Source organism: Pseudonaja textilis, chromosome 14 (genome assembly GCF_049901715.1).
Source record: "Pseudonaja textilis isolate UNSWEBS1 chromosome 14, rPseTex1.2, whole genome shotgun sequence".
Lineage (NCBI taxonomy): Eukaryota > Metazoa > Chordata > Lepidosauria > Squamata > Elapidae > Pseudonaja > Pseudonaja textilis.
Window position 1 is genome coordinate 11,877,575 of NC_142003.1, and position 23,670 is coordinate 11,901,244.

The 23,670-nt window shown below is 46.7% G+C and overlaps 1 protein-coding gene across 9 annotated transcripts in view; it reads left to right on the forward strand.

Moving 5' to 3' along the window:
• TSC2 (TSC complex subunit 2) overlaps positions 1-23,670 on the forward strand; it is a 46,258-nt gene that overhangs the window by 1,819 nt on the left and 20,769 nt on the right. For all 9 annotated transcript variants that reach the window (XM_087912562.1, XM_026703994.2, XM_087912564.1 and 6 more), the window contains exons 2-25: positions 691-854; positions 1,643-1,729; positions 2,370-2,480; positions 2,572-2,716; positions 3,012-3,129; positions 3,560-3,608; positions 4,108-4,233; positions 5,231-5,304; positions 5,522-5,648; positions 7,338-7,481; positions 8,735-8,872; positions 11,532-11,635; positions 15,357-15,438; positions 16,459-16,611; positions 17,309-17,425; positions 17,562-17,684; positions 18,092-18,201; positions 18,380-18,518; positions 19,322-19,444; positions 19,879-20,013; positions 21,149-21,338; positions 21,983-22,076; positions 22,800-22,902; positions 23,441-23,535. In XM_087912562.1, coding sequence (XP_087768688.1) covers positions 717-854; positions 1,643-1,729; positions 2,370-2,480; positions 2,572-2,716; positions 3,012-3,129; positions 3,560-3,608; positions 4,108-4,233; positions 5,231-5,304; positions 5,522-5,648; positions 7,338-7,481; positions 8,735-8,872; positions 11,532-11,635; positions 15,357-15,438; positions 16,459-16,611; positions 17,309-17,425; positions 17,562-17,684; positions 18,092-18,201; positions 18,380-18,518; positions 19,322-19,444; positions 19,879-20,013; positions 21,149-21,338; positions 21,983-22,076; positions 22,800-22,902; positions 23,441-23,535 — 2,825 coding nt within the window. In that variant the 5' untranslated portion in view covers positions 691-716. The remainder of the gene's footprint in view (positions 1-690; positions 855-1,642; positions 1,730-2,369; positions 2,481-2,571; positions 2,717-3,011; positions 3,130-3,559; positions 3,609-4,107; positions 4,234-5,230; positions 5,305-5,521; positions 5,649-7,337; positions 7,482-8,734; positions 8,873-11,531; positions 11,636-15,356; positions 15,439-16,458; positions 16,612-17,308; positions 17,426-17,561; positions 17,685-18,091; positions 18,202-18,379; positions 18,519-19,321; positions 19,445-19,878; positions 20,014-21,148; positions 21,339-21,982; positions 22,077-22,799; positions 22,903-23,440; positions 23,536-23,670) is intronic.

The window sequence follows — 23,670 nt, forward strand, 5'->3', positions numbered from 1 at the left end:
TGGGAAGAACAGCATGACTATTTCTAAAATGTTGAGAATGGCGAAACAAGGTAGATTCATAACATCAATTTATCTTAATAAATAACCAGCATCCTAACACATAACAGATCTGTAGTAATTATTTTTTTAAAACTGCAAAATACCTTTAATTTGTATGGTCATACCTTTCAGTATGGTCAAAAGATACAACAGTATTGTTGGTCTGAATTTAATTATTTTCAGGTTCTAGTTTATGAAACCATCTTATTTCATTTCAAGGGGAAAGTTTTGTTTGCTTTTTTTTTGTTTAAAAACTATATTTTATATACAGTCCAAGGAACTGAAGGACCACCTAGAGGTATTCAGTTCCCCACTATATACATGTATCACAATCCTACAAGGTTAGTTGTGGCTCTTCCACACATTTTCTTAACTAGAGCACCACACTGGTTCTCATATAAATTGATAATGTTTTAATGCACAGAATTGGGTAGTTGTTTCAGTAGTAGCTTTTTTTCAAATTAGAGAAAGAACTCCTGATGAAGTTGGAGACATATTGTATTGCATAAAAGCAGGTACCCGTATGCCATGTTTGAGCATGCGTAGAGTGGATTGTAGGTGTCTGTACTTTTTTTTGTCTATCTCGGAAGGGTTACATTGAGAAAATCTCAACTATTTTCCCTTGATAAAGCGATCTTCTCTCCATAGGAGTTTCCTTGATGCTGTCTTAGTTAACAATGGCAAAGCCACCAAGTAAAGATCCTGGGCTAAAGGAGAAGTTTAAGAGCCTGCTAGGACTGTCGTCATCCAGGCCCAACTCTAAGTCATCTGAAGGAAAGCAGACAGAATTCATCATCACTGCAGAAATACTCAAGGTAACATTAAGAAATATTCCAAACCTTGAATTTACATTAAGAGCTGAAAATTTTAGTAGATTAATTTAAGAAAACTAATACAGATTTTAATTTTGAGGATTTTAAAAAATCCTTCAAATTGCCTCAAGATTTGGGTTCCCCAAAGATTTGTGAGCAAAATAAATCCTCAATAGATTTTGGTTTAGCGACATGAGTTAGTGATATCGTCTTTGAATGTAAGACAATATCTATGTACTATATGCTGTAAGCATTAAATTCTGATAGCCATTTTATGTATATATAAAACATAATATAATGTGTAATATGTTTAAATCCCCTTTATATTTAAAGGATATTCTACTTTAAAAGGTAACCTTTCTCCCAATTACTGTGCAGCTGAGGGGATACAATAACACCATCCTGATGGCACTGCTTTATTAACTAAGCAGAGTTAACTAGCTTTGAGTTATGAAGTGAGCTTTTTAAACTCCAAAGCCTTGAGCCTTTGGAACCTCTTGCCCCATGAGGTAAGATTGGCTCCCACCATCCTGAATTTCCCTAAGAGCCTGAAGACCTGGCTCTGCAGTTGGCTTGGGGTCCCAATTCCCCACCTACCCTCCTGTATATTCTTCCTCCCTCCCCATCTGAGCAAGGAAGGCCAGGTTTCCCTGTGCATAAGAATATTTCACCAGGAAGTGCTAGTCTTGGTTCCTTCGCTGCTTGATGTGGTCAGACATGTAGAGCCACCATCCTGTCTGTGAACCCGCTGCTGCTGCTTGTTCAGATCTAAGCCTATGCTTGTCTTTCAGGAACTGAGCATAGAATGTGGCTTAAACAACCGGATAAAAACAATCGGACAAATCTGTGAGGTGGCAAAAACTAAAAAGTTTGAAGAGGTGCGTATGCAGGGCTTCCTGTTTGGATAAATAAATGCATATATATAAGCATCCACTGCTGCTGAACTGCACATCCTACATGGCTTAGCATTTATAGATGGCTTGGGATGAATGGAAGGTGAAGCCCTGGGTTGCTAAGCAAGAACATTTCTGTTTCTCTTCCCAAGTAGAAAAGGGGATAGAACAAATTCTGAGTTTAAATAAATAACAGGAAGGCAAAATTGGCTCATGACTTTCTTTTGAAAGTAGACATTTTTATTCATTTCTGCTCAACTTGACCTGCCTTTGGGTAGTTATATGGCGTTGGAAGAGAATGTCACAAAGAAGATGTTAATATGAGAATAGACATAATCTGAAATTCTACAGTGTTTGGTCCCTATCTTACCATAGTCTGGTGAGGGAGCATCCATTTACTTTGAAGCAGAATGGAAAGTGTTAAAAAAGACACGGATGTTTTTGTTAGGATTAGAACAGGACAGAGAAAAATAATTAAATCAGAATCTAACCCTGTGATATTAAGATATAAATGTCACAGTTACCTAATAGGCAAGTGTTTACATTTAGTAGACACAATTGATGCAATTTTATCTGAATAAACCAAAGGATCAAAGTCTCTCTCAATGTTTCTGTGCTCCTATAGCATGCAGTGGAAGCTATTTGGAAAGCGGTAGCTGATATGCTGCAGCCAGATCGGCCACCTGAGGCCCGGCACGCTGTCCTCCATCTGTTGCAGGCAATTATTCTGGGACAGGTAAGTTGCATTACCAAGCAACTGTACTAGAAGGAAGCACCAGTTTTAAAAATTTATACGTGTTACTTAAGCCAATTCTTTTATCCTTAAGGGTGAAAGGCTGGGGATTCTCCGAGCTCATTTTTTTAGAGTGATTAAAGATTATCCATCTAATGAAGACCTACATGAGCGGCTGGAGGTATTCAAGGCGCTGACTGATAATGGAAAACACATAACGTATTTGGAAGAGGAACTAGGTAGGTCCCCTACTTCAGTAGTAGATTTTTGCACTGAGAAGTGGGTGAGCAAAACTCATCATCTGTTTTTGATCTGATCCAGCAAGTTTTTTCCTTCTGGTCTTACAAGGAGGGACCTCTCTGGTGAATTTTTGAATGGGTCATTTAGAAGCTTGAGTATTGACCATCATTTGCATAGAATGTTTAGCATCTAGCATTTTCAGTATCTAGCAGTTCAGTATCTAGCATTTGTATAGAACGTTTGCTGCAGTTCAGTATCTAGTATCTTCCCTTTTCTTGTTGCTGCTTCTTTCAGCTGAATTTGTTCTTCAGTGGATGAAAGTTGGTTTGACTTCAGAGTTTCTGTTGGTGTTGATCAACTTAGTAAAATTCAACAGCTGTTACTTGGAGGACTACATTGCTGGCATGGTCTAGTAAGGCAAAGTTTTGGATCTTCCCTTGCTTATAAGAAAGCATAATTAATATGAAATTCTGGATTCTGTAGTCCCAACGTACCTAAACAACCCAGTTTGAGGGAGGTTGCTCTGAAATGATCATCTTGATAGAGTCATGTTATTTTGCTGACTGGGGGGTGGAAAAAGTATATCAGTATCGGTTCAAACGCTGAGTTAATTGAGAGGGCGACCCATGGAAGCCATCATTGAGCCCTGAGCCATAAACTAGTGGAGAACCTGGTCGGAACAAGTTCTATTCACAAACCTGAGCCTGGTTTGGGGGAGGGGGGTGTTTCTGGCAGGCTCAAGTTGTACGTTTAAGATTTTCTGCACTAGTGAAATCTTAACAAAGCCTGGTTAACAACGTTAAGCCAACCAACACCCTTAACCCGATTTTCCTTTCCTTTAGCATGATTTGTGCCTTATGCATTCAGACCTCTTCTGCAGTTGACATTAAGGTGAGTAGTGACATAAATGTTGTGGGCAGGATAAAAAGGGCCCTTGAAAATAAGAACAGGTCTGCGCTGGGACATGAGACTCTCGTCTCTTTCTTTCTCCCTCGACACCTTCCAACCCGTCCTTCTTCCCCCTGCTCAGTTTGCCATCAAGCTCCCTGTCTGGGAGTTGCTGTTGCAGCCACAGTATCTCATGGCGGGGCAGTTGGAAGCCTGCTTGTACCCGGCTCTTCAGGCACTGGGTTACTTCGTGGCTGGCAGCTTGTGTCTGGGAAGGGGCACCAGAATGACATGGGCCCACATGTGAACTGCATGCACTGTGGCCTTTGCTCAGACGAGGGTAACAACGGAATTTGCTTGCTGCTCCCTTGGCCCCAGCTGGTTTTTATGTATTGCCTGCCTGGTTTGCTTCAGTCATTTGTATTTTTGTTGAGACAGAATAGAAGTGAAATACAAAAATCCCATTTCTCTGAAGCTCCTCACCCCAACTTTTCCCCTCAAGGTTTCCCTGCAGGTGTTGGATGCCGTGGTGTGTTACAATTGCCTCCCTTCTGAAATCCTCCCGATGTTCATCATCACCTTGTGCTGGACTATCAATGTGAAGGAGCTCTGTGAACCCTGCTGGAAGGTGAGGCGTTTCTCGGAGCAGGAAGCGGCTGAGTCCTGGGCCGCAGGTGGGGATGAGGAGACCAACGCAGCAGGATGGGGTGTTTTGGGGGAGGGAGGGGGAGCTTAAGAACCTACGGCTGGGTTCACCTATCAGCCAGGCCAGAATTTGTTTGGGTTGTGGACTTATTTAATGTATGATAGTTAAGCAAGCCCCGGTATACACGTCTGGTACATGTCATATACTAAGCCGTAATGTGCTTTGTTTACGCTTAGTGCTATTTTTACCAGTAGGTTGAGTGGAATAAGGCAGATTCAATCCCAAACAGCAAATTCAATCAGACGGACGTGTGAACTAACTAATATTTTGATCTGGTCATGTTCTTATCGCCAGGCAAACATGGCCAGATCCTTCTATTTTCCAAAGAAAGTTGCTTTGGGATCTGGGATGGGAGCAGGTGTTTCCATGGAGGAAGAAGGCCTCCTTTTGGCCGTGATGCCCTGCTAGAAGTTCCGTCCAAAATACCTGGGACAAGGCAGAGCAGACCTGAATAAAGGGGTCTCTGCCTGCCTTCTTTGGAGCTGTCAGGTTGGCAGGGAGAAGGTCTGAAGAGGTGGCTTTCGCTCAGAATTCTTCCAGCACCTCTCCTCTCCAATGTCCCCACCCCCCCTCCCCCCTCCCGGTTTTTGGTTTTGCCACTTACAGATCAGGGGCCAGCCCTTTACTGGCCGCTTTGCGCCAGAAAAACATCTGAAACTCAACCTATCGGGGCTTTAAAGAACAGGAATTTTGCATTGAAAATGTGTGGGTGATGTTTTAGAAGACAGTATGCCAGATTATCTACCATACAGCACATAATTGATGTAAATGTTATACAGTTTTATTAAATTCCTGTTGGAGAATTTTGTCATCAGGCTTGATGCTCCCTTCATTTCTTTGTTGCAAAATGTATAGTGCTTTCTGTGCAGGATTCTTGGGATTCTGTACCCTTAACAGAGAGCCCTTATTTGTCCTTCAGCTCATGCGGAATCTGTTGGGAACTCACCTGGGTCACAGTGCCATTTATAACATGTGTCGGATCATGGAGGATAGGTATGTGGCTGCATGTCTTTCTCGGGGGTGGGAGCAAGCCTTAGTTGTGGCATGTTGAAGGACCACTTTGGAAGCACAGAGAGAGGGTTGGGTGCCACACAAAATGAAATGTTACTTCATGTTGACGTAGGAAATGCACGAAATCTGGGACCTGCTGTTGTTGTGCAGACTTTTGTGAGGAGGATTAGGCATGCTTGCCTCTGTTCTCTGTTTTCAGGACCTACGTGGCAGATGCTGTCCTCCTGAGGGGAGCTGTCTTCTTTGTGGGGATGGCCCTATGGGGGGCACACAGACTGCAGTCTCTCAAAAATTCACCCACATCTGTGCTGCCCTCTTTCCTGAAGGTAAATGTGAAAAGGGTTTGGAACAGGATGGGGTAGAGTTGCCTCTCCAAACTTACAGCTTCCAGATGCATTGGATTTTATTCCAAATAATTCCAGGGGCAGCACAACCATAAGCCTTCATGGTGGTTGGCCCAACTCTTCCCCAAGTTCCCTGCTTGCAAAGGTTGCCATGGGTTCTTGGTAGAAAAGCAAGTTCACTGGATATTCACTGCAGGTTGAGGATTAGTTGCCTCGCCTACCTGCAGAGTGCAGCTAGGATACAATTTGGGGAAGGGGAATCTTTTATAGACCCCCGAGCTCCTTGGAGGAAAGGTGGCGTGACAAGCAAATGAATGCTGGGCAGGGGGTTTCTTCAGAGATCACTGAGTACATGGTTCTCTTCTTAGTTGCTTGCACCCCAGGTATGAGCCTCATAAGGGCTGTGAGCAAGCAGGAATCCGGGGAATCTATAAGCCCCAAGAGCAGCTTGGATTCCTCTCTTGGTTGCAACGTTTCACAAATATCCAGTTCTACTCAGAGCAGCGCGATGGCCTGGAGTCCTACTTGCACAACACTAGCATTTGTTTACTACTTATATTTGTTATTAATTTTACTATAAAATATGCTTAGGTCAAAAATAATAAATATTTCCTAACTTGTACTATATGAATACCACTTTCTTCCCAGACTTTAGATGGCTTATGGCCAACAAAAATACAAAAAATGATGCAGCTTTTGGATTTAAATAATACTGATGAAAGCAGCTACATAATAATACAATATAGAAACAGCAGGCATATAAAAATCCCAAAGCAGAGTCAACCGCTGGTGCTCTGTTTTCCCGCTAACCCCAGCAAAAGAGTACCACTACCACCGTCTTCCTAAAATTCAGCTGGGAAGCAGCCATTCTGGGGAGGGGCAAAACCAGAGGAGATCTGCTTCTGGATTCCTCCCCCCCCCCCCTGTCTCTTGAGCATGAGCGTCCCAATGGAGACCTGTGGGATGGGCAGCACCTGCTTGAAGGAGACAGTCCCACATTAACTGGGAGTCATGTCAAAATAGGGCTTTATAGGCTATAACTGGCAATTTGGGTTGCACACGGACATATATCGCAATGCAACACCCACAGACAGGTGTTGTGCTGAAGGACCCTTTGCCACCACCATTTTGAGCTAGGGCACCATCTGCCAAACCCCTCGCCACTGTCCCACTTCACACCACTTGAAGTGGGCTTTCCTCTCCTCCACATCGTGCTCTCCCTGGGGCCCTTGGTTTGAGAAAGCCCAGCTGGAGTTCCAAGCAGCAGTGTCTAACCAGGGTCCCTGATCAGCCAGGCCTCCTCCTCCTGGCTCTGATCTCCAGGCATGGTGATAATCTCACGCCACCAATTACCAGCCCGATTTTAGTAGCTTTATACGCAGCACTTCAGTTGCTGTAGGTATAGCTCCACGAATATTTAATCATTACAATTATTTACATTCCAACTTATCTCAAGATAATAGTTCCTGCCAGAGCAGCTTCCGAGCCATGTCGGGGATTGTAAAACAAGCAGAAAACCAAAAGAAACAAATCCCTAGGATCCATTAATGCCCCCTGGGGGAGGATCTCGGGGGTGGGATGCATCCGTAGTCTGTCCCCAGGTGAGTGGGGTTCTCAGGCGCTGCTTGTACTGCAGCATCTCTTCCCCTGACGGGCTTCTTCTCCTTCCAGGCCATGTCCACCCCCAATGCCATCGTGTCTTACGAAATCGTCCTCTCCGTAACAAGGCTGATCAAGAAATACGGCAAGGACCTTCAGGCCGTCACCTGGGACGTCCTTTTGGATATCATGCAGCGGCTGGTCGAGCAGCTGCAGGTTGGTGCCCCGCCTGTTTTAGATGCCCTCCAGGTGGAGCAGAGTTTGCTCTGCAGCTGACCAGATTGGGAACTTCTGGTGTGTGTGTGTGTGTGTGTGTGTGTGTGGATTGAAGGTGGTTCTTACAACCTCCTGCATTTTTGTGCTTTCTCCTGCTGTTCTTTGTTTCATTGAGGGGCTCTTTCTCTTCAAGATTGGTCAAAACTGAGGCCAGGAATTTAGAAGCCACCTCTGTCCTTTTGCTGGCCTGGGTAACAGCATACAGTTTTATGACGTGCAATATGGGTGCGCATGAAAGGGAAAAGCTGTGGTGTTTGGAGTCTGGAGCAAACCAAGCATTCCAGAAGTTCTTCCTGACCATTTCAGTTCAGCCATAGTTTGGCAGAAGGGCCACTGGGAGCTTTCAGTCCCAAGTTTCAGATGACACAAAATCCCAGAAGCAGAAGGGCAACGAGGCTGATGTGAATAAGCCCTCCTGTCCTCAGCCTCTCCCAGCCTCCCTCCTGCCTGCCTGCCTGCCCCCTTGATTGTTCCAGTGCCCCTCTCCTTCTCTCTTGTCCCCCCCACCCCTGTCGCCACTGATGAGCCTGGCATCTTACCAGTTCTCATCCCTTCCTTCACCAATTTCTCTTGCTCGGAAGAGCCACATTTCACTGTTTACTTGAAATACCTGTGTCTCACTTCATGCATGGGCCCAAACAGGCAAAACACATGGCATTGGGTTCAGGCACCAAATAGGTTGTGTATCTGCAATGCACAAATAAGTGACCTATTTAAACCAGGACGCATTGCTTGGAATGCAGTTATCCTTTCCTTGAGAAAACCATAACGTGGGTAACCCCGAACTACCTATTTGCTGTCTAGATTTGGAATAGTTAATCCACAGAATAAGACTAAGAACTCAGATTCATACTATTTATGGGCAGGAAGGTAACAGCACAAGGATTCTGGAGACTGTCCTTACTCTCAAGTGCAACTGCTCTAAATTTAGGGCAGAAAACTTGTCTGTTTCCTGCTTTCCATCTGGAAGTTTGCTTCTTTCTTGAAGGTCCAGCAGCCTGCACCTGTAACTCTCACGGAAATAGGGGATCTTGATTAAATAATTGCTAGGGGGAAATTAGCTGAATCCCAAGCATGGCAGTTTGGGTTATCACCTGCAGCTGGGAAGAACGGGCAGCGGGGTTAATGGAAGCAGCTCTGCTAGACCGTATGTTGAAATAAGGGGTTTCTTTCCTCCCCCTTCTGCCTTCTAGAGTTTGGAAAGCCAGGAGCTGAACTCCATTGTCCACGATTTGCTGACTACGGTTGAGGAGCTGTGTGACCAGAACGACTTCCACGGCTCCAAAGAGAGATACTTCGAACTTGTGGAGCGATGTGCTGACCAAAGGCCTGTAAGGCTTCAGGGGGGAAAGGGTCCCCTCCAGCGATCCCTTCTAATTGTTTTATTCCGCCCCAAAGGGCTCCTTGACACCGTTGACACTTATTTCATGCACGTGGTGGTGGTCTTCCAGGCACTCCTGGGTGGCTTCTGAGTGGCAGAAGCCAGCTGAGGAGCCTTGGATAGCATTGCGTTCAGTGCCTTGCTACAGCCAGGGAGAAAAGAAAGCTCAGGTAGTCCCCAGTTTACAACCATTCCTTTAGAGACTGTTCAAAGTTAACAACGGTACTTAGGGCCCCTTTTCACACTTCGGACCATTGTAGCATCCCCTGGTCATGGGATCAACATTCAAACGCTTGGCAGGTGGCCCATATTTATGACGATCACAGGCGTCCCGGAGTCGTGTGGTCATTTTTTGAGACCTCCTGGCATGCAAAGTCAATGGAGAAACCAGATTCCTTTATCAACTGGGTTACTGTCTTATCATTTCACAACTGTGGCAAGAACATTTGTAAAACGGAGCAAAAATCATGTAGCAAATGTTTTGCTCAGCAGAGTAGAAATGATGGCCTCAGTTGTGGTCCCAAGTCGAGGACTACCTGCAGATGCCATGCTGGTCCCTCCTTGGGTCTGTGGCCTGCGGACCCTTTCGGATCCTCTTTTCTCTCCACATTTGGAACATAGTACAAATCACCTGGTCCTCAGCGGCTCTTTAAAATATGTAAATGCAACCTCAGATGAAGACCAGCACCTGGCATTTTATACCATGTCATCCTTTATTTTACAAAAAGGAAGTAAAAACGGAGAAGCCATGTGTGCAAAAGTACACCCTGACTGCTTCCATAGATAGGAGGAGGTGCTGCTGCTATTCTGGTGCCCTTGATCAGCCGATCCTCAGCAGTTGTGACAACCTCTATACAAGCCAAAGTTTTAGGAGTTTGCGGGCCCCCAGCGCTGAGGTTCACCCAGTGCCAAAGGGGGGAGGCATCAGAAACGATTTCAAGGGAAGCAACTGGTGCTGCCCATCAATCTGGGAAGGGCTATAAAGGCCATTTCCACATCCTTTAAAGTCCGCCATTCTGCAGAGAGGAAGATTATTCACAAGGGGGAAACATTCAAGGCAGTGCTAGTCTTCCGGGAGTGGAGGTCAGAGCAAACTCCAAGGTCAGAGCATGCAGTGCTCAAACAAAAATTGTGTGAAATTGTGTTGTTCATCTGAGGCTCTACTTTCAAGAGCTGCTAAAGACCAGATGATTTTTACTCTGAAACCATAGATCTCAAAGAGAGTGTACTTTTCTTTTTCACGCGTGGGATTTGTTTCAATTATGGCTTCTTTAACAGAGAAAAAGAGCGAAGGAAATCCTGCTTCCTCAGATCCATTTCCTCCTCCTTTTCCCAGAACCACATTTGAGACCTTCTTATAATTGGCAGGAGCGCTTGAACTATATTTTGAAAAATAGAAATAAGCTAGGATTTCAGGTTTGCAAAATAGAACAGAATAACAGAGTTGGAAGGAAGTCCTTTAGTCCAATTCCCTGGTTAAGCAGGAAACCCTATACCGTTCGTAACTTCTGGGAGGCAAATTGTTCCACTGGTTAATTGTCCTCATTTTAGGAAGTTTCTCTTCAATTCCAGGTTGCTTCTCTCCTTGATTACTTTCCATCCATTGTTTCTTGTCCTGCCCTCTGGTGCTTTGGAGAATGTGATGGGTCAGCAATCATCTGAGTCCATCTGGTGCTGATGCTGTCTAACGCACATTTTTCTATCTTAATCAAGTTTCTATAATGGCAATAATATCGTATCTGCCCTTATTTACTTGAATTTCTATTTCCCCCTGTTTGTTCTTCCTACTCTGTGGGTTGGTGTATAGACATTTGAGTCCTTTTTGACTGATTCTGGGTTTACATTCTATATATAGCCTGTTTTGTGCCTGAGTTCCCCTACTTCCTTACCACTTATTTGATCGCTGCGCATGGTATGGCACACACACTATCAAAAGCTTGATTTTCTTTGACAGCAAGGTTGATATTCTTACCCACACAAACTCTATTAGTTTTAGAGTGCTGGGGACAGAAATGTTCTGTATCAATTAACTCTCTGTCCCCATTGTTTCATGATTAAATCAATCTTGATCAATAAAGCCCATTATTTTAAATGTTATTTATTCTCCCAAAACTGGTTTGATCTTGTGAAGAAATTGTATGTGCAACTCAGCTACAGTTACAAAAAACCCAACTTTTAATGTTATTCATGAATTAAAAAGAAAGCTAAGTTGCAAACTGCAGGGCAGATAATATGTCCCACTTTCTAGCTGCCACTGGAAGAGACCACTGTTTAAGTCACATCCCTTCCAAATGCTGACACTGGGTCTGCATGACCCTGGTTCTTCTTTTTCTTTTGCATATATATGTGTGTATAAAGCAGTAAGAAACAAAACTTGGTACTTTTTAAGCCAGAATGCTTGGATCTTAGGTAGGAGGCTATTTTTATTTAATTTTATCAAATTCAGAAACTGCCTGTATCCCTCACAGAGAGACTCTGGCCGGTGTAAATGTAAAATATTAAAATATAAAAGCTGGACATAGAATTATATAAGAAACAAAAGATAGTTGAAATGAAAATTATTGAGAACTTTTCCCCCTCACTGCTCCCTCTCTGTTGCCTTTTGGAAGGAATCTTCAGTTCTGAACCTCATCACCTACCGGGCTCAGTCCATCCACCCTGCGAAGGACGGCTGGATTCAGAACCTCCAGGCACTAATGGACAGGTTCTTCAGGTAGGACCAACAACTCCTCCGTGGTTCCACATCACCTGTTTTCTCTCCAGACTTTGCCAGATGAGGATGCTGAAGGAAAGGTTGCAAAGAGCTGCTGGAGACCATGTCAGGAAGGGACTCTGATTGAACTCACGCAGTCTGCCAAACCAGAATAGTTTGCAGCCATTGTGGTTTGTGAACTGCTTTATGGTTTAGAGCTATTTATGACTCCAGCCCACGTGATCATACTTTCCTGAGGTTTAATACTACTTATTGCAATAATGCCCCCATCTCTCCTCTGGCTCAAGGCCGTTCACACGGATGTCCCCCCTCAAACTAGCCCCAACCAAAACTCTGAGAAGTGGGTTGAATGGGTAGCCGTGAGCTCCCTTCACCAGGGGGTGGTAGGGAGGGTTTGCACCCAATCTTGGTTTGAATACTGAATCTATAGTTGAAGTAGCAAACTTATTTTCACTTTGCTCTAAATGATTGGATACCAACCAACATATTATAACTCAAGGAATATTAGGAAAAATTTCTCCCTGGTTCAGATTATTCCAAACTGGAATTATTGAGACTGAGCAAGGGTGGCCTCTTCTTTTGTTAAAGGGGCTAGAAAGAGACAGTGGGCTGGTCGAAGGCTGGCACACTTGAGCAGCAAATACTTCTGCTGATGTTGCATTGGACCTGATGTTCTGTCACATTGCTTACATTTCTGTGGCTGCATCCCCACATTGGAGTAGGGATGTTGAAGCCACGGTTGCCTGGGTCCCAGACATAAGTGCAAAGCACAGTTTACAGTACAGGAAATCCACATAATTAAAACCAACGATTTACAGGGATTTCTCGCCTTATCACGGTACATTTGACAATGGTTCAAAGTTAAAACAGCCACGGAAAGAGTGGCTTATGACCTGGACTCATGCCTGATCTGTTCCACCCTTCTATTCATGTGATCACAATTTGGGCACTTGGCAATTGGTCATAAATGCGCGTTGGTTGCCAGGTGTTAAAGTAGGATCTTGTGATTGCAATCTCTGACTTTTTTTTTTTTTGCTGTTTTCTGGCAAAAAGTGGTAAAAAGCCCATTGAGGAAGCTGGATTTGCTTAATGACCATATTGTTTGCTTAATGACTACAGTGATTTGTCTAATGACCGCCATAAAAATTGCTGTAAAATCAGGTCCATCTCACAGCTTCAATAGTTTATTATGGAAAAACTACATGTGATGCATACTTTTATTAGTAGCAGTATTTCTATAATTATGATATTGTTTTAAGTTACCTGTTACAATTAGGATAACAAATAATTGGAACATCTCCTATTAGCCCAGAAGCACATCACCCCTGAATAAAGCAAAGGTTGGTTTAGCCTAAAGTGCGAACCTATCTTAGGATCAGATGAATTCCAGGATTAGCTTATAGTTTAACAAGGTGAGCTGCGCTGACTACCCTAAGATTTTGAGCTGCTTTTAATAGTCTATATTAACTTATTAATTTAGTTGGTTCTTTAGTCTGTCATATTTCCTTTCGACTACACATTCTTTTTATAAATTCTAGATTAATACAAATTTTAACACTAAAGGAAAAAAAAACCAAGTATAGGTTTTCCCCCTTTTACTGCTTTGAGTGTTACACCTCAATGATTAAAATATACCTTTATTCCCTCATCTTGATTCCCAATAAACTATTAATTTTAAGAAGTTACAATAATAATCATTACATCTTTTCATTTGGATTCTGCAGTATATTTTCCTCCCTTAAGTTTTAATAAAAGTTATCAGTTTCTATATTACCCTATTTTCTAAATATTTTTAATTGCAAAAATATTCTTATTACCCCTTGTCACCCTGCAGAATCCCCTTTTTAATTCATCAACCATGATCTCTGAAAAACCAATTTCTTTTCAACATTTTACTATTTCCGTATTTCTTTATTTCATGCACCTGTTTCTAACTGCTTCTCCTCCCCCTCTTTTCCCCATATCTTTTCTCATTCCAGTTTATATCCCTCTCTTTCTTAATATCTTCCTTTCCCCTTTTCTGCTGGGTCTTTCTGCCTTTCCCGACTTCACAGGTATTCCCTCTTTTAATTGCCTTCTTAAATCTCAACTTTTTAACCTTCCTTCTTTCCCCACTTCTTTGTAGTGTTCTTTGTGTTAATTGTCTATTTAAGATGTCTTCTCCTTGAGTCGACTCCTCCTCCTCTGAAGCTCTTTCTTCTTGTTCTTCAATCGCCATTTCCATTTTTTCTAACACAGAGCAAAGTGATTTGCCTCTTTCCTGTAGTAATTTCTCTCATATTTTAAAGTTCCATTTTTAATTCCTGAAGAGATATCATCATTACACACTCTTGTATTTTATGATCGTTAAAGTCCACAAAAAAAAAACACTTTTACTTTCCTTCTTTCAATTTTCTAAAGTTCTCAATTGTTCCAACCCAGGGTTTATACCAAAAACATCAATCAATCCCACAGTCAGTCTTTTCTTGCTTTTTTCTTTATTCTGGTTCTGCTTTCACTTTCTAAGATTCTTACTTTGTTTCAATATTTCTTTAGTGTTATATCCACGCAAGTTCATTCAGAAACAGGATGCTTTCCCTTTTGTTTGAGCTCAAGTTTTTGTCAAAAGGTGGCACTCTCCATTATACAAAGTCTTCACCTTTTCCCCCTATTTTTTTGTTTAGGGTTTTTCAAATCTCAATATTCCAGTACAGTCCAGTCTCCAATTTGTAAACTTTATTATTATTATTATTTTTTGACAATCTTAAGTCCAGCTTTGTTTTATGCCTGTTTATTGCCAAAATATTTTAGTCCAATTTAGTTAAATCTTTAGTTCCGGCTTCCTCCTTTCCCGGTTCGAAGCCCCGCGTAGCTGTCAAAAATATTTTCTTATTTTTTTTCCTGTCCCTTTGTAATTTCGCCGCTCACTTTTCTTTTCTTAAAAATTCCATGTTACCTTAATCCCGGAGTACTTTTGTTTAGTTGTATTGCCCAGTTGTCCTGGTTCAGATGTTATCCACCCCTTTCTTCCCTCCTGCACAAATCTTAATCCAGCTGAGTCCTCCTATTTGGGGTGGCCATTTTAAACCACCGCTGCAGTCGTCTTCGGGTGGGGAAAAAGACCAAGCCCAGGGGGGGAGATGCGACTCCCCTCAACCTGGCTTGCAGCTTCCCCTTACTCCGCCACCCCTCCAAGGTAGATTCAGCCCCTAATCGAAATGATCGGGGCTCTCCAACAAAAGAACACGGACCATAGCCACAGAGAGTCGCGATCTACGGTCCGTCAGCGAGGAGGCTCCGCCTTCTTCCCAGAAGAGACATTGATAACCTTTATTATTATTATTATTATTATTATTATTAGGCAAACACATGTTGTTTATCTTTATTTTTAAAATAAATATTAAAGGATTATATTTGAAATAATTGAAATGAAAAAAAAAGATGTTTCGATTGAGATTCATGAAAGAGGCTAGAATTAATGTGTTTATTTCTCTCCTTACTGAAAATTTGGAATGGAAAAGGTAATAGTAGAATTAAATATGCATATATGAATGTATAATTGCTGTCATATTTGTATGTAAAGGTGATGACCCGGAAATACGTTGTCCACTAAAAAGAGATTTTTGTTTTTAATGTGAAAAACTGAATAAAATTTGTTAAAAAAAAAAAAGATTTTGAGCTGCAAGGATAGATTTGGTCTCTTTTTGAAAAGCAACTTTATTTCTCCACCTTTTCTGCTTAGAAATGAGAGCCGGAGTGCTGTCCGCATAAAGGTTTTGCATGTCCTGTCTTTCGTGCTGAGTGTCAACAGGCAGCTTTATGAGGTGAGTCTCCCTCTTATTCTGATTACAGAATAAGATACAAATAAGTACCGAAAGATCATCAGGCTTTGTGGTTAATGGGCCAGAGGAGAGGGGCACCAACAGTTGATGTACAAACGGTTCCATGTACCGAAGCAAATGGCTGTTCACGCTCAAACTGAACAGGGGTTTGGCGTCTTCTGAGCCGGTTGCTCTGGGCAGGTCTGTCTTGCAGGGAAAGAGCCACAGCTGAGGACTTTCCTTGCAGTGGCACTTCCCAGGGGTGGCAGTTGAGAAGGGAGGGGCAGGGGAGGTCAAACGGGGACTTTGGGAGTTCCCCTATGCTGCCCCACAGCGGAGGGTCGCCTCCTTTTCCATACAGGCACCCAGTGGGGGGGCCTGGACAGGGGCTCCCCCGGGAGCTGCTGAAGCCCTTGAGCCACAGGCCCCCTCAGTCGTGCAACGAAGGCAAGAACAGCAGCGCTCCCCTCTCTTAATTCTGAACAAGGGGAGACAGACAGACAAGCCATTGCCCTGCTTGTCCCAGGAAATAGCTCCAGATCCCTGTGGGGTTTCTTTTGACTGAAAGTCACAGCAACAGCAAAAAAAAAAAAAAAAAAAGGTCCCTGGCATTTGCATTGGTTTATTTTACAATTGTGGCAAGAAAGGTCATAAAATGGAGCAAAATTCCTAGCAACTGAAATTGGGCTCAATTGTCGTAAATCAAGGACGGGCTGACCTCCATCTTGCCAGTCTGAAAGTCTTCCCACTAGGGCAGGTCCTCCTCTTGGTTTCCTCACCTGAGCCCTCAGTGTCTCCTCAGCAGCCTCTCTTCCCCTTGATCCCCGATGCCCTTTGCACACCCCGAGGCACATTCCTGGTTGCGTGTGCTGAAGAGAGGGTTGGTTCCGGAGGACGTAGCTCTTATGGCTGCCTGAGGGCCTAGAAATTCCCCTATGCTGAACCTGATACTGTGTGGCCTGACAGTCTGGGAACCTGTCTCTCCACCTGCCTTCGTTACAGTCGGGAATTGTCTGATTGCAGGAGGAATTGATTAATCTGGTCATCTCCCAGCTGTCTCATGTCCCAGAAGATAAAGACCACCAAGTTCGCAAACTGGCCACCCAGTTGCTGGTGGACTTGGCCGAGGGCTGCAATACCCATCACTTCAGCAGCTTGCTGGATATCATAGAGAAGGTATGGAGTCCATGTTTCACCTCCAGAGATGCAGCTCCTTCCCCGGAAACAGGAAATCCTGCTTCGGGTCAGAGTCTCTGCTATTAATTCAAGGCTCACTGCTTTTCTGTCCAGTGCGCTTTGAAAAAATAGGAGGCTTTTGTAACAATGACGGCATTGTGTCACAACTGTGTTTTGGGGATGAACAGTGGAATTGGACCACCACATAGATGCTCCCTTTTAGGCTCCTTGTCCTTCCCAGAATCTCTTGTTAGCTGAAACAGAATTCTGATGTACACAAAGCACTAAACGATGATGTATTCAAGGCCAGTTTGTTGAATAAGCCATGCAGACAGTCCTCACTTCCGAACCACAACTCTGTCGCTGCATAAGGTGGTTGTTAAGCAAGACATCTCACCCAATCATAGCAAAGGGCAGTTCTGACCATGTCTGTTGCCTGCGTTGAGTGAATCCCACTTGGTTACCAGGTGAGGACCCAGCCTCAGAGAAGCCATTCTCACCTTGGTCCCTCCTGGCCCGGAGGCTCAGGTTTAGCAGGTGAGGGGGTGTCTCCTCTTAACCCCCTCGTGCCCCTCCTCTTGCCCGTCCTCCCCAGCGGCACTTCTCAGTGGCGGCATCAGTGGCTCTCAGGGCTGGGGGGGGGGAGCCTGGTCCTCTCCGCCCCTTGAAGCCCCCGTTGTGCTTTCCTCCTGTGAAGGTGGCTTCCCACTCTTTGCTGCCTCCTGCTGACCTGGAAGAAAGAGACCTGCTCTCTCACTCGGCCTCCTTAGAGGACGTGAAGACGGCAGTCGTTGGTTTACTCGTCATTTTCCAGGTAACGTCCCAGGCAGCCTTCCTTTCCCTTGTGCAAGGGGAATAGTCTCAAGAGTGCGGTTGTGGTCCTTAGCCGTCCTTCCCTGCGTGACCAAACCCCTTTCCCCTCCTCCTCCTCCTCCTCCTCCTCCTCTTAGACCAAGCTGTACAGCCTGCCTGCCAGCCACGCCATGCGAGTCTACGAGATGCTCGTCCATCACCTGCAGCTCCACTATAAGCACAAGTACAGCCTTCCCGTTGCCAGCAGCATCCGCCTGCAGGTGGAAACCCCCTCGGACCCCTTTCCAGACCCAGAGATTTGTAGGAAAAGTTGGAGGGAGGAAGCGGGGGTGGGGGTGGGGGGACCCGCCAGTTCTGAGAAGGCATTTGTGCCTCTGAGGGGCTCCCCCTTGCCTGCCTTAGGGGCTTGTGGTGGAGGTTTGAGCCTGATGACGCAAGAGGAATGAGGTTGAACAGCACGGGGACCTTTGCAGGGAGCCTGTGCCTGGGTGGGGGGTGGGGGTGGGGGTGGGGGGGCAGTTCCTCTCCCTCTCATTGCCCACCTCATGCTTTCTGGATGCTTTTCGGGAAGATTGGGCTCTTTCCTTGTAGTCAGACTCGGAACGGCTGGGAACGATGCCCTTTCCCTTCTTGCTCTCTCACACTGGATGCTTCTTCCCGTTTTTAGGTATTCGACTTCTTGCTCTCACTTCGCGCCGACGCTCTTCTCCACCGCCTGGGCCTCCCCACCAAAGACGGCCTTGTGAGGTTCAGCCCCTACTGCCTCTGCGATTCGGCGTAGGTTTCCTCTGGCCGCAGCCTTTCCCTTTCCCGAGCACAGGGGCAGCGGCTGCCTTTGTCCCCGCCTGAGGCTCCCTTGGAGCGGCCTGGAAGGCGCTGGCCTTCTGAAGGGAACGGGAAGCTCCTGGGAGCTCTGGGCACCAGGCCAGGCTGATGGTCTTCTCTTGCCTTGCAGGGAGCCCGAGAAAAAGCTTGCCGGCACTCTGTCCCCTCCCTCGGGAAGTCCAAGCGGCCCCCCTCAGAACGCCCCCATCCGCACAGGCCACCTGTCTTACTCGCTCCTCTTTGGAGTTCTTCTGCAGTGCTTGAAGCAAGTGAGTGAGGAGCCAAAGCGGACGAAAGCCAGAGGGCCTGAGTTCTCGGTGTCCAGCCAGGATCGGACTGAGGCCAGAGGCCCTCGTGGGCTGAACCACCAAGCGGAGTGTCAAGGCAGCTTCTGCCAACAGCAGTGGTTTTCCCTGCTTGCCAGACCCAGGCTGGAGTAGACAGCCAGGCTGGAGTAGACAGCCAGGCTGCAGTCATCTTGTAGCAAACTTTGGGAGAGTGCTGAAGTTCCCAGTTCAAGCCTCCCTTGCAGTCTTTCTTCTCTCTCATTTAGGGGGGAGGGCTAGTATCTTGCAGCTACATCCCCCCCAAAGCGGCGCCCTTCACATGTTTTGACTCCAATTTCCAGAACCCTTTGTTGGCCCAAATGATGCTCTGTCGTCTGGAGATTCTGGCAACCATGTTTTTATGTCTTAACGGTGTCCAGTTAGGCAGTGAAGCTTACAGGATTTTTGTTAGTAGGTTTACAGTTTTGTAACTGTAAGATGAAGCACTTAGAACAAATGCTGGGGTTATTGCCAGTGGTTTCCAACATTCCTGTTTGTTTAAGGAATGCCGTAATACTCATTTATTTTGAGGGTTGTGTTCCATCTGCCAATATTGCTTCTGAAATGCTATCAAGAACAAATAGTTTCATTGCAAATACAGAATGGTTAAATAATGGCTAGGATGGTGAGAATGAAGCACTCGATCCCCGTGGGAAAAGGATCCTTCCTGGGGCATCGCGGGGCTTCCTTGTCTGCTGCTTTCTGGGCTCTTCCTCCATTTCTTGAATTTCTCTCTTCCCTCGTAGGAGACGGACTGGAAGGTGCTGAAACAGGTCCTGAACAAGCTGCCCAAATCCCTGCAGTACAAAGTCCTGTACTTAACCTCTCCTTGCAGCATCGATCAGTTATCTTCTGCCCTGTGCTCCATGGTAAAGGCGTGCTGGGCCCCTGGGAACTGGGGCTTGGCTGTTTGGGCCCAGCTTCTCCCTGTCCTTCCCCGACTCCTTTTCATGATACAACTGTAGTGTTGGATAGGGAGCCAGTGTGGAATTGAGGGGGGGGGGGCGGGTAAAGCATGTTTTATAGGCTGCGGGCCTGAATCTCTCTGGGTGAGTCCAGCACAGGCAAAACCTACATTTTAAATTACATGCAGTTGACTTGGATAATTCTCCACGTATTTGCTTTCCCTTCCTCCTCTATGAAAAGTGCAGTTCATTTTTCATCCAGCAGGGGCTTTGAGGAGTGTCCACCCCCCACCCCCCCAGACTTCAGAGAGCCCCCCCCCCCCCCGGCTTCCAATCCACGGTTTCCCTCGTGTAACGTTGTTTTTGGAAAGCACAAGCCGGCGTCTCTTTCGCCCCAGCTCACCGATAAGAAGATGACGGAGCGGCTGCGGGATGCCTCGGAAGGCCTGTCCCGGAACGACCTGCACCAGGCAGTGGTTCCGGTCTTGACTGCTTTGATCTCCTATCACAGTTACCTGGACAAGTCGAAGCAGGTATTGCTGGAGGAGGGGCGTCCCATACCGCTGGCTGCTGCTTTTTGCCACTTCACTCCCAGAGGCTCTCGGTGGCTTTATGGTGTTCGCATCGTATTCGTGTGAGCGCCAGCAAAGCTCAGCCTAGGCAGCGAGAGCTAATCGGTCCAGGGTTCCACCCTTCAGGCTAGCGTGGCCTTAGTCGTCTTCAGGCGCCTTTCCGAAGCACCCTCCCAGTGCAGCGAGGGGCGGTTGGGGTGCTGATCTCCGGGAGGGGCTGGGAGAGGCTGAAGCCTGGGACCCCCGTGTAGCATTCCCCGATGGAAGGAAGCCCAGCCGGCACGTTTCACTGGATTAGCAGGTTCAGCTTGGAGAAGGCAGGTGGGGAGACCTCCAGCCCTTGAGTCGTGTCAAGTTTTAAAAGTGTTGATCTACACCCTGAACTCCCTGGCAATCGTTACAACGCTCAGCGCTGTGGGCCTTCTGTGGGCAGCTGCATCGGGGTGTTTGTGGGCGGGGCAGCTGCCGTTTCCCCACGGCCGCCTTAGAGCAGCCCTGCGTGCAATGCGATCCCAGGGACAAGGGCGAGAATTGCAGGCAGTCCTCAACTTACAAGCATGCGCTCAGTAGTAGCCATTCAGAGTTGCAATGGCACTGAAAAAGTGGCCCGAGCCTTTCTCACACTGACGATGGTCTCAAAGAGCTGAGGACGGGGGCGATTTCTTTCAAGAGGAGGAGCACCGCCACTCACCAAAATGTTTCCCACCCCCACCCCCCGTGGGCTTTGACTGACCAGATAAGGCAGTGGCCTAATTCACAAGCGGTGGAGCTCGTCCCCCGGGCGACTCAGTCTGCTTCCTCAAGGTCCCCAGGTTGAAGCTCCTCCCTGGTCCCCAAGACATGAGCTTGTCATTTCGAATGGATTTGCCTGCTTGGCCTCCAAGTTAATGTGACTGATTTTGTCCCCCCAAGGTTTAGCATAGAGAATATTTAATCTGAGGAACCTTGAATTTGGCTTTTTAAAAATTCTCTTTTGGATGCTAAAACCCATCACGGTCCACTCTGTCATCCTCACTGTCTATAGCCAGCACAACCAGAATGTCTTCCAGCCCACGTTGTATCTGTCCTGTCTAACCACATCCTTCTCTCCACGCAGCGGGAGATGGTTTACTGCCTGGAACATGGGCTGATCTTCCGCTGTGCCAGCCAGTGCGTGGTGACATTGTCGATCTGCAGCGTTGAGATGCCGGACATTATCATCAAGGCTTTGCCAATCCTGATAGTTAAGTTGACGCATATTTCAGCCACAGCCAACATGGCCATCCCTCTCTTGGAATTCCTTTCAAGTAAGCCCCTTCGGAAGGAGTAGCAACACGCACGCGACGGGTCTCTGCTGTCCTGGGGACTCTTAGAAACTCCCGAGAGCTTTGACTAGTTGCCCTGTCTCTGAAATGCTTGCCCTGACTTGTGCAAGTTTCTGGCGCTCTGAGGGGGAGAAGGCCGGGGGGTGGTGGAGGAAAACAGGTGCAGGAAAGCTCAAACCATTTTGGTTTCTGGAAATCGCCAAGTTGGTCTTCACATCCGGGGTTATATTTTCAGTCTCAGCAAGGGCATAGAACTGTCGTCCAGACGCCCAAATTCAGACCTAGCTGGTGAGAGGCTACCGAAAGATGCTTCTAGCAAGAAGGCATCAGAATGCCACTTCCCTCCCCTGGCCAAGAAGGCGGCGTGGGAGTCCCGCTGACCTGTCCTTGCACGAGACCAGAACTGGACCAGGCAGGGTGGGCAGGCTGCATTGCCTGGCCCAGCCTTGTGTTTGTAGACTGCTGTTTATGATTTAGGGTGGTACAGAATCCCGGCCCATTGCAACGGATTCAGAAACTTCCATCTGTGTGAATTTTGCAAAGCCAGGCAGTGTGAGCCCCCTCTGTGTGCATGGAGCAGGGTGAGGCCGTCTCACCTGACCACCGTATTTTCTTCTCCCTTCCAGCACTGGCCCGCCTGCCTCATCTCTACAGGAACTTTGCAGCAGAGCAGTACGCCAGCGTATTTGCTATCTCTCTGCCCTACACAAACCCCTCCAAGTAAGCTGCTTCGTATTAGCGCGTAACCAGGGGCGATCCTTGCTTTTCTGTTGGTGGTTGTTTTGAGAAGGTCTTCCCACCACAAAAGTTAGGTTTAGATGGCCCAGTCCCGTTGTCCCAAGCATGCCACAGCTGCTCTGTCCTCCCTCATCTTCTCTCATCTCTGAAAGAGGAGAGAGGCAGAAGGGGATAGCAGTAGCGATAGCCCTTTAAAACTTACCTGCCGCTTCACAGGGCTTTTACAGCCCTCTCTAGGCAGTTTACAGAGTCAGCATTGTGTCCCCAACAGTCTGGGGATTGTTCATTTTACTCACCTCGGGAGGTGGGAAGGCTGAGTCAACTTTGAGCCTGGTGGGATTGGAACTGCCAAATTACAGGCAGCTGGCAGTCAGCAGAAGGAGCCCTGCAGTACTGCACTCTAACCACTGTGCCACCGCGGCTCTCATGGTGAAGAGGCTGGTTGATGAACGTGTCAGCCGTGGTGCATTTTCTTCCCAGGCAAATTTCCTGCGTATTGGCATGACCTTCACAATATTGACTTCTTTGTAGCGCTTCCATTGCATAATAGATCACGCAGGTTGGCCTGGCTGCTTTGCCCCATGCTGTTGTTAATTTGATCGACTGTGTCTTTTTTGATTTATAAATTGATTGATTGTCTGCCTAAGAGCCCATAGGCCCAGGCCCTCGGGAGGGCTCCTAACATCCCTTCGTAACTGTTTGTAGGTTTAACCAGTATATCGTATGCCTGGCGCATCATGTCATAGCCATGTGGTTTATCAAATGTCGCCTCCCCTTTCGGAAGGACTTTGTTCCCTTTATCACTAAGGTGAGTGTCTTTCATCATTAAGGAAGGCCAAGGAAAAACCCGGCTTCTGCGGCCGCTTCTCAACCCTGGCAGTTCTCAGAAGTGGGTCTTCCAGCCCGCAGACGCTGCCACTCACTCCTGGGGCCTTTGCTGTGGGGGCTGCTCTCACTTAGCTCCCAGTTAGTGAGGCCGGGAAGATTTTGCTTGAAGGGACTTTGTGGCTTTATCCGGCTCTCCCCCAGCCAGGTGGAGGACAGAGGGATTGGCCTGGAAGGTGAGGAGGGGGACTTGCTGCAGCCCCTCCCTCCTTCTCCTGCAGAGGGAGGGGGAAGCCCAGTGCAATTTGCAAGAGGTGTTTCCTCTGGCTGTTGCCATAGAAATAGCCCTTGGTACGTGGCCGTGGTATCCGCATCTGGTCTGCCTTGTGGGGCTGACGCCAGGTGCCTCCTGGGGGTGGGGTGGGGGTCAGCTGGGGTGTTGTGCTGAGGCCCACCTGGGGCAGAGAACCTCTTGGATCCTCTCTGGCACGCTCCCCCACCCCCTCTCCTCTTTTGGACAGGGCTTGCGGTCGAACATCCTCCTCTCCTTCGATGACACCCCAGAAAAAGACAGTTTCCGGGCTCGGAGTACCAGCCTGAACGAGAGACCCAAGAAGTAAGTTGGCCCCGAGGGCAGGAAAGGCTCCTCTCTTGCCTTGGCAGCCCCTTGAAGCGGTCTTGGCAAGAACAGCTCCTCCCCTCAGCCTTGGCCCACTCGCTCTGGCTGGCTGGCTGGTGGCTGCAGCGTATC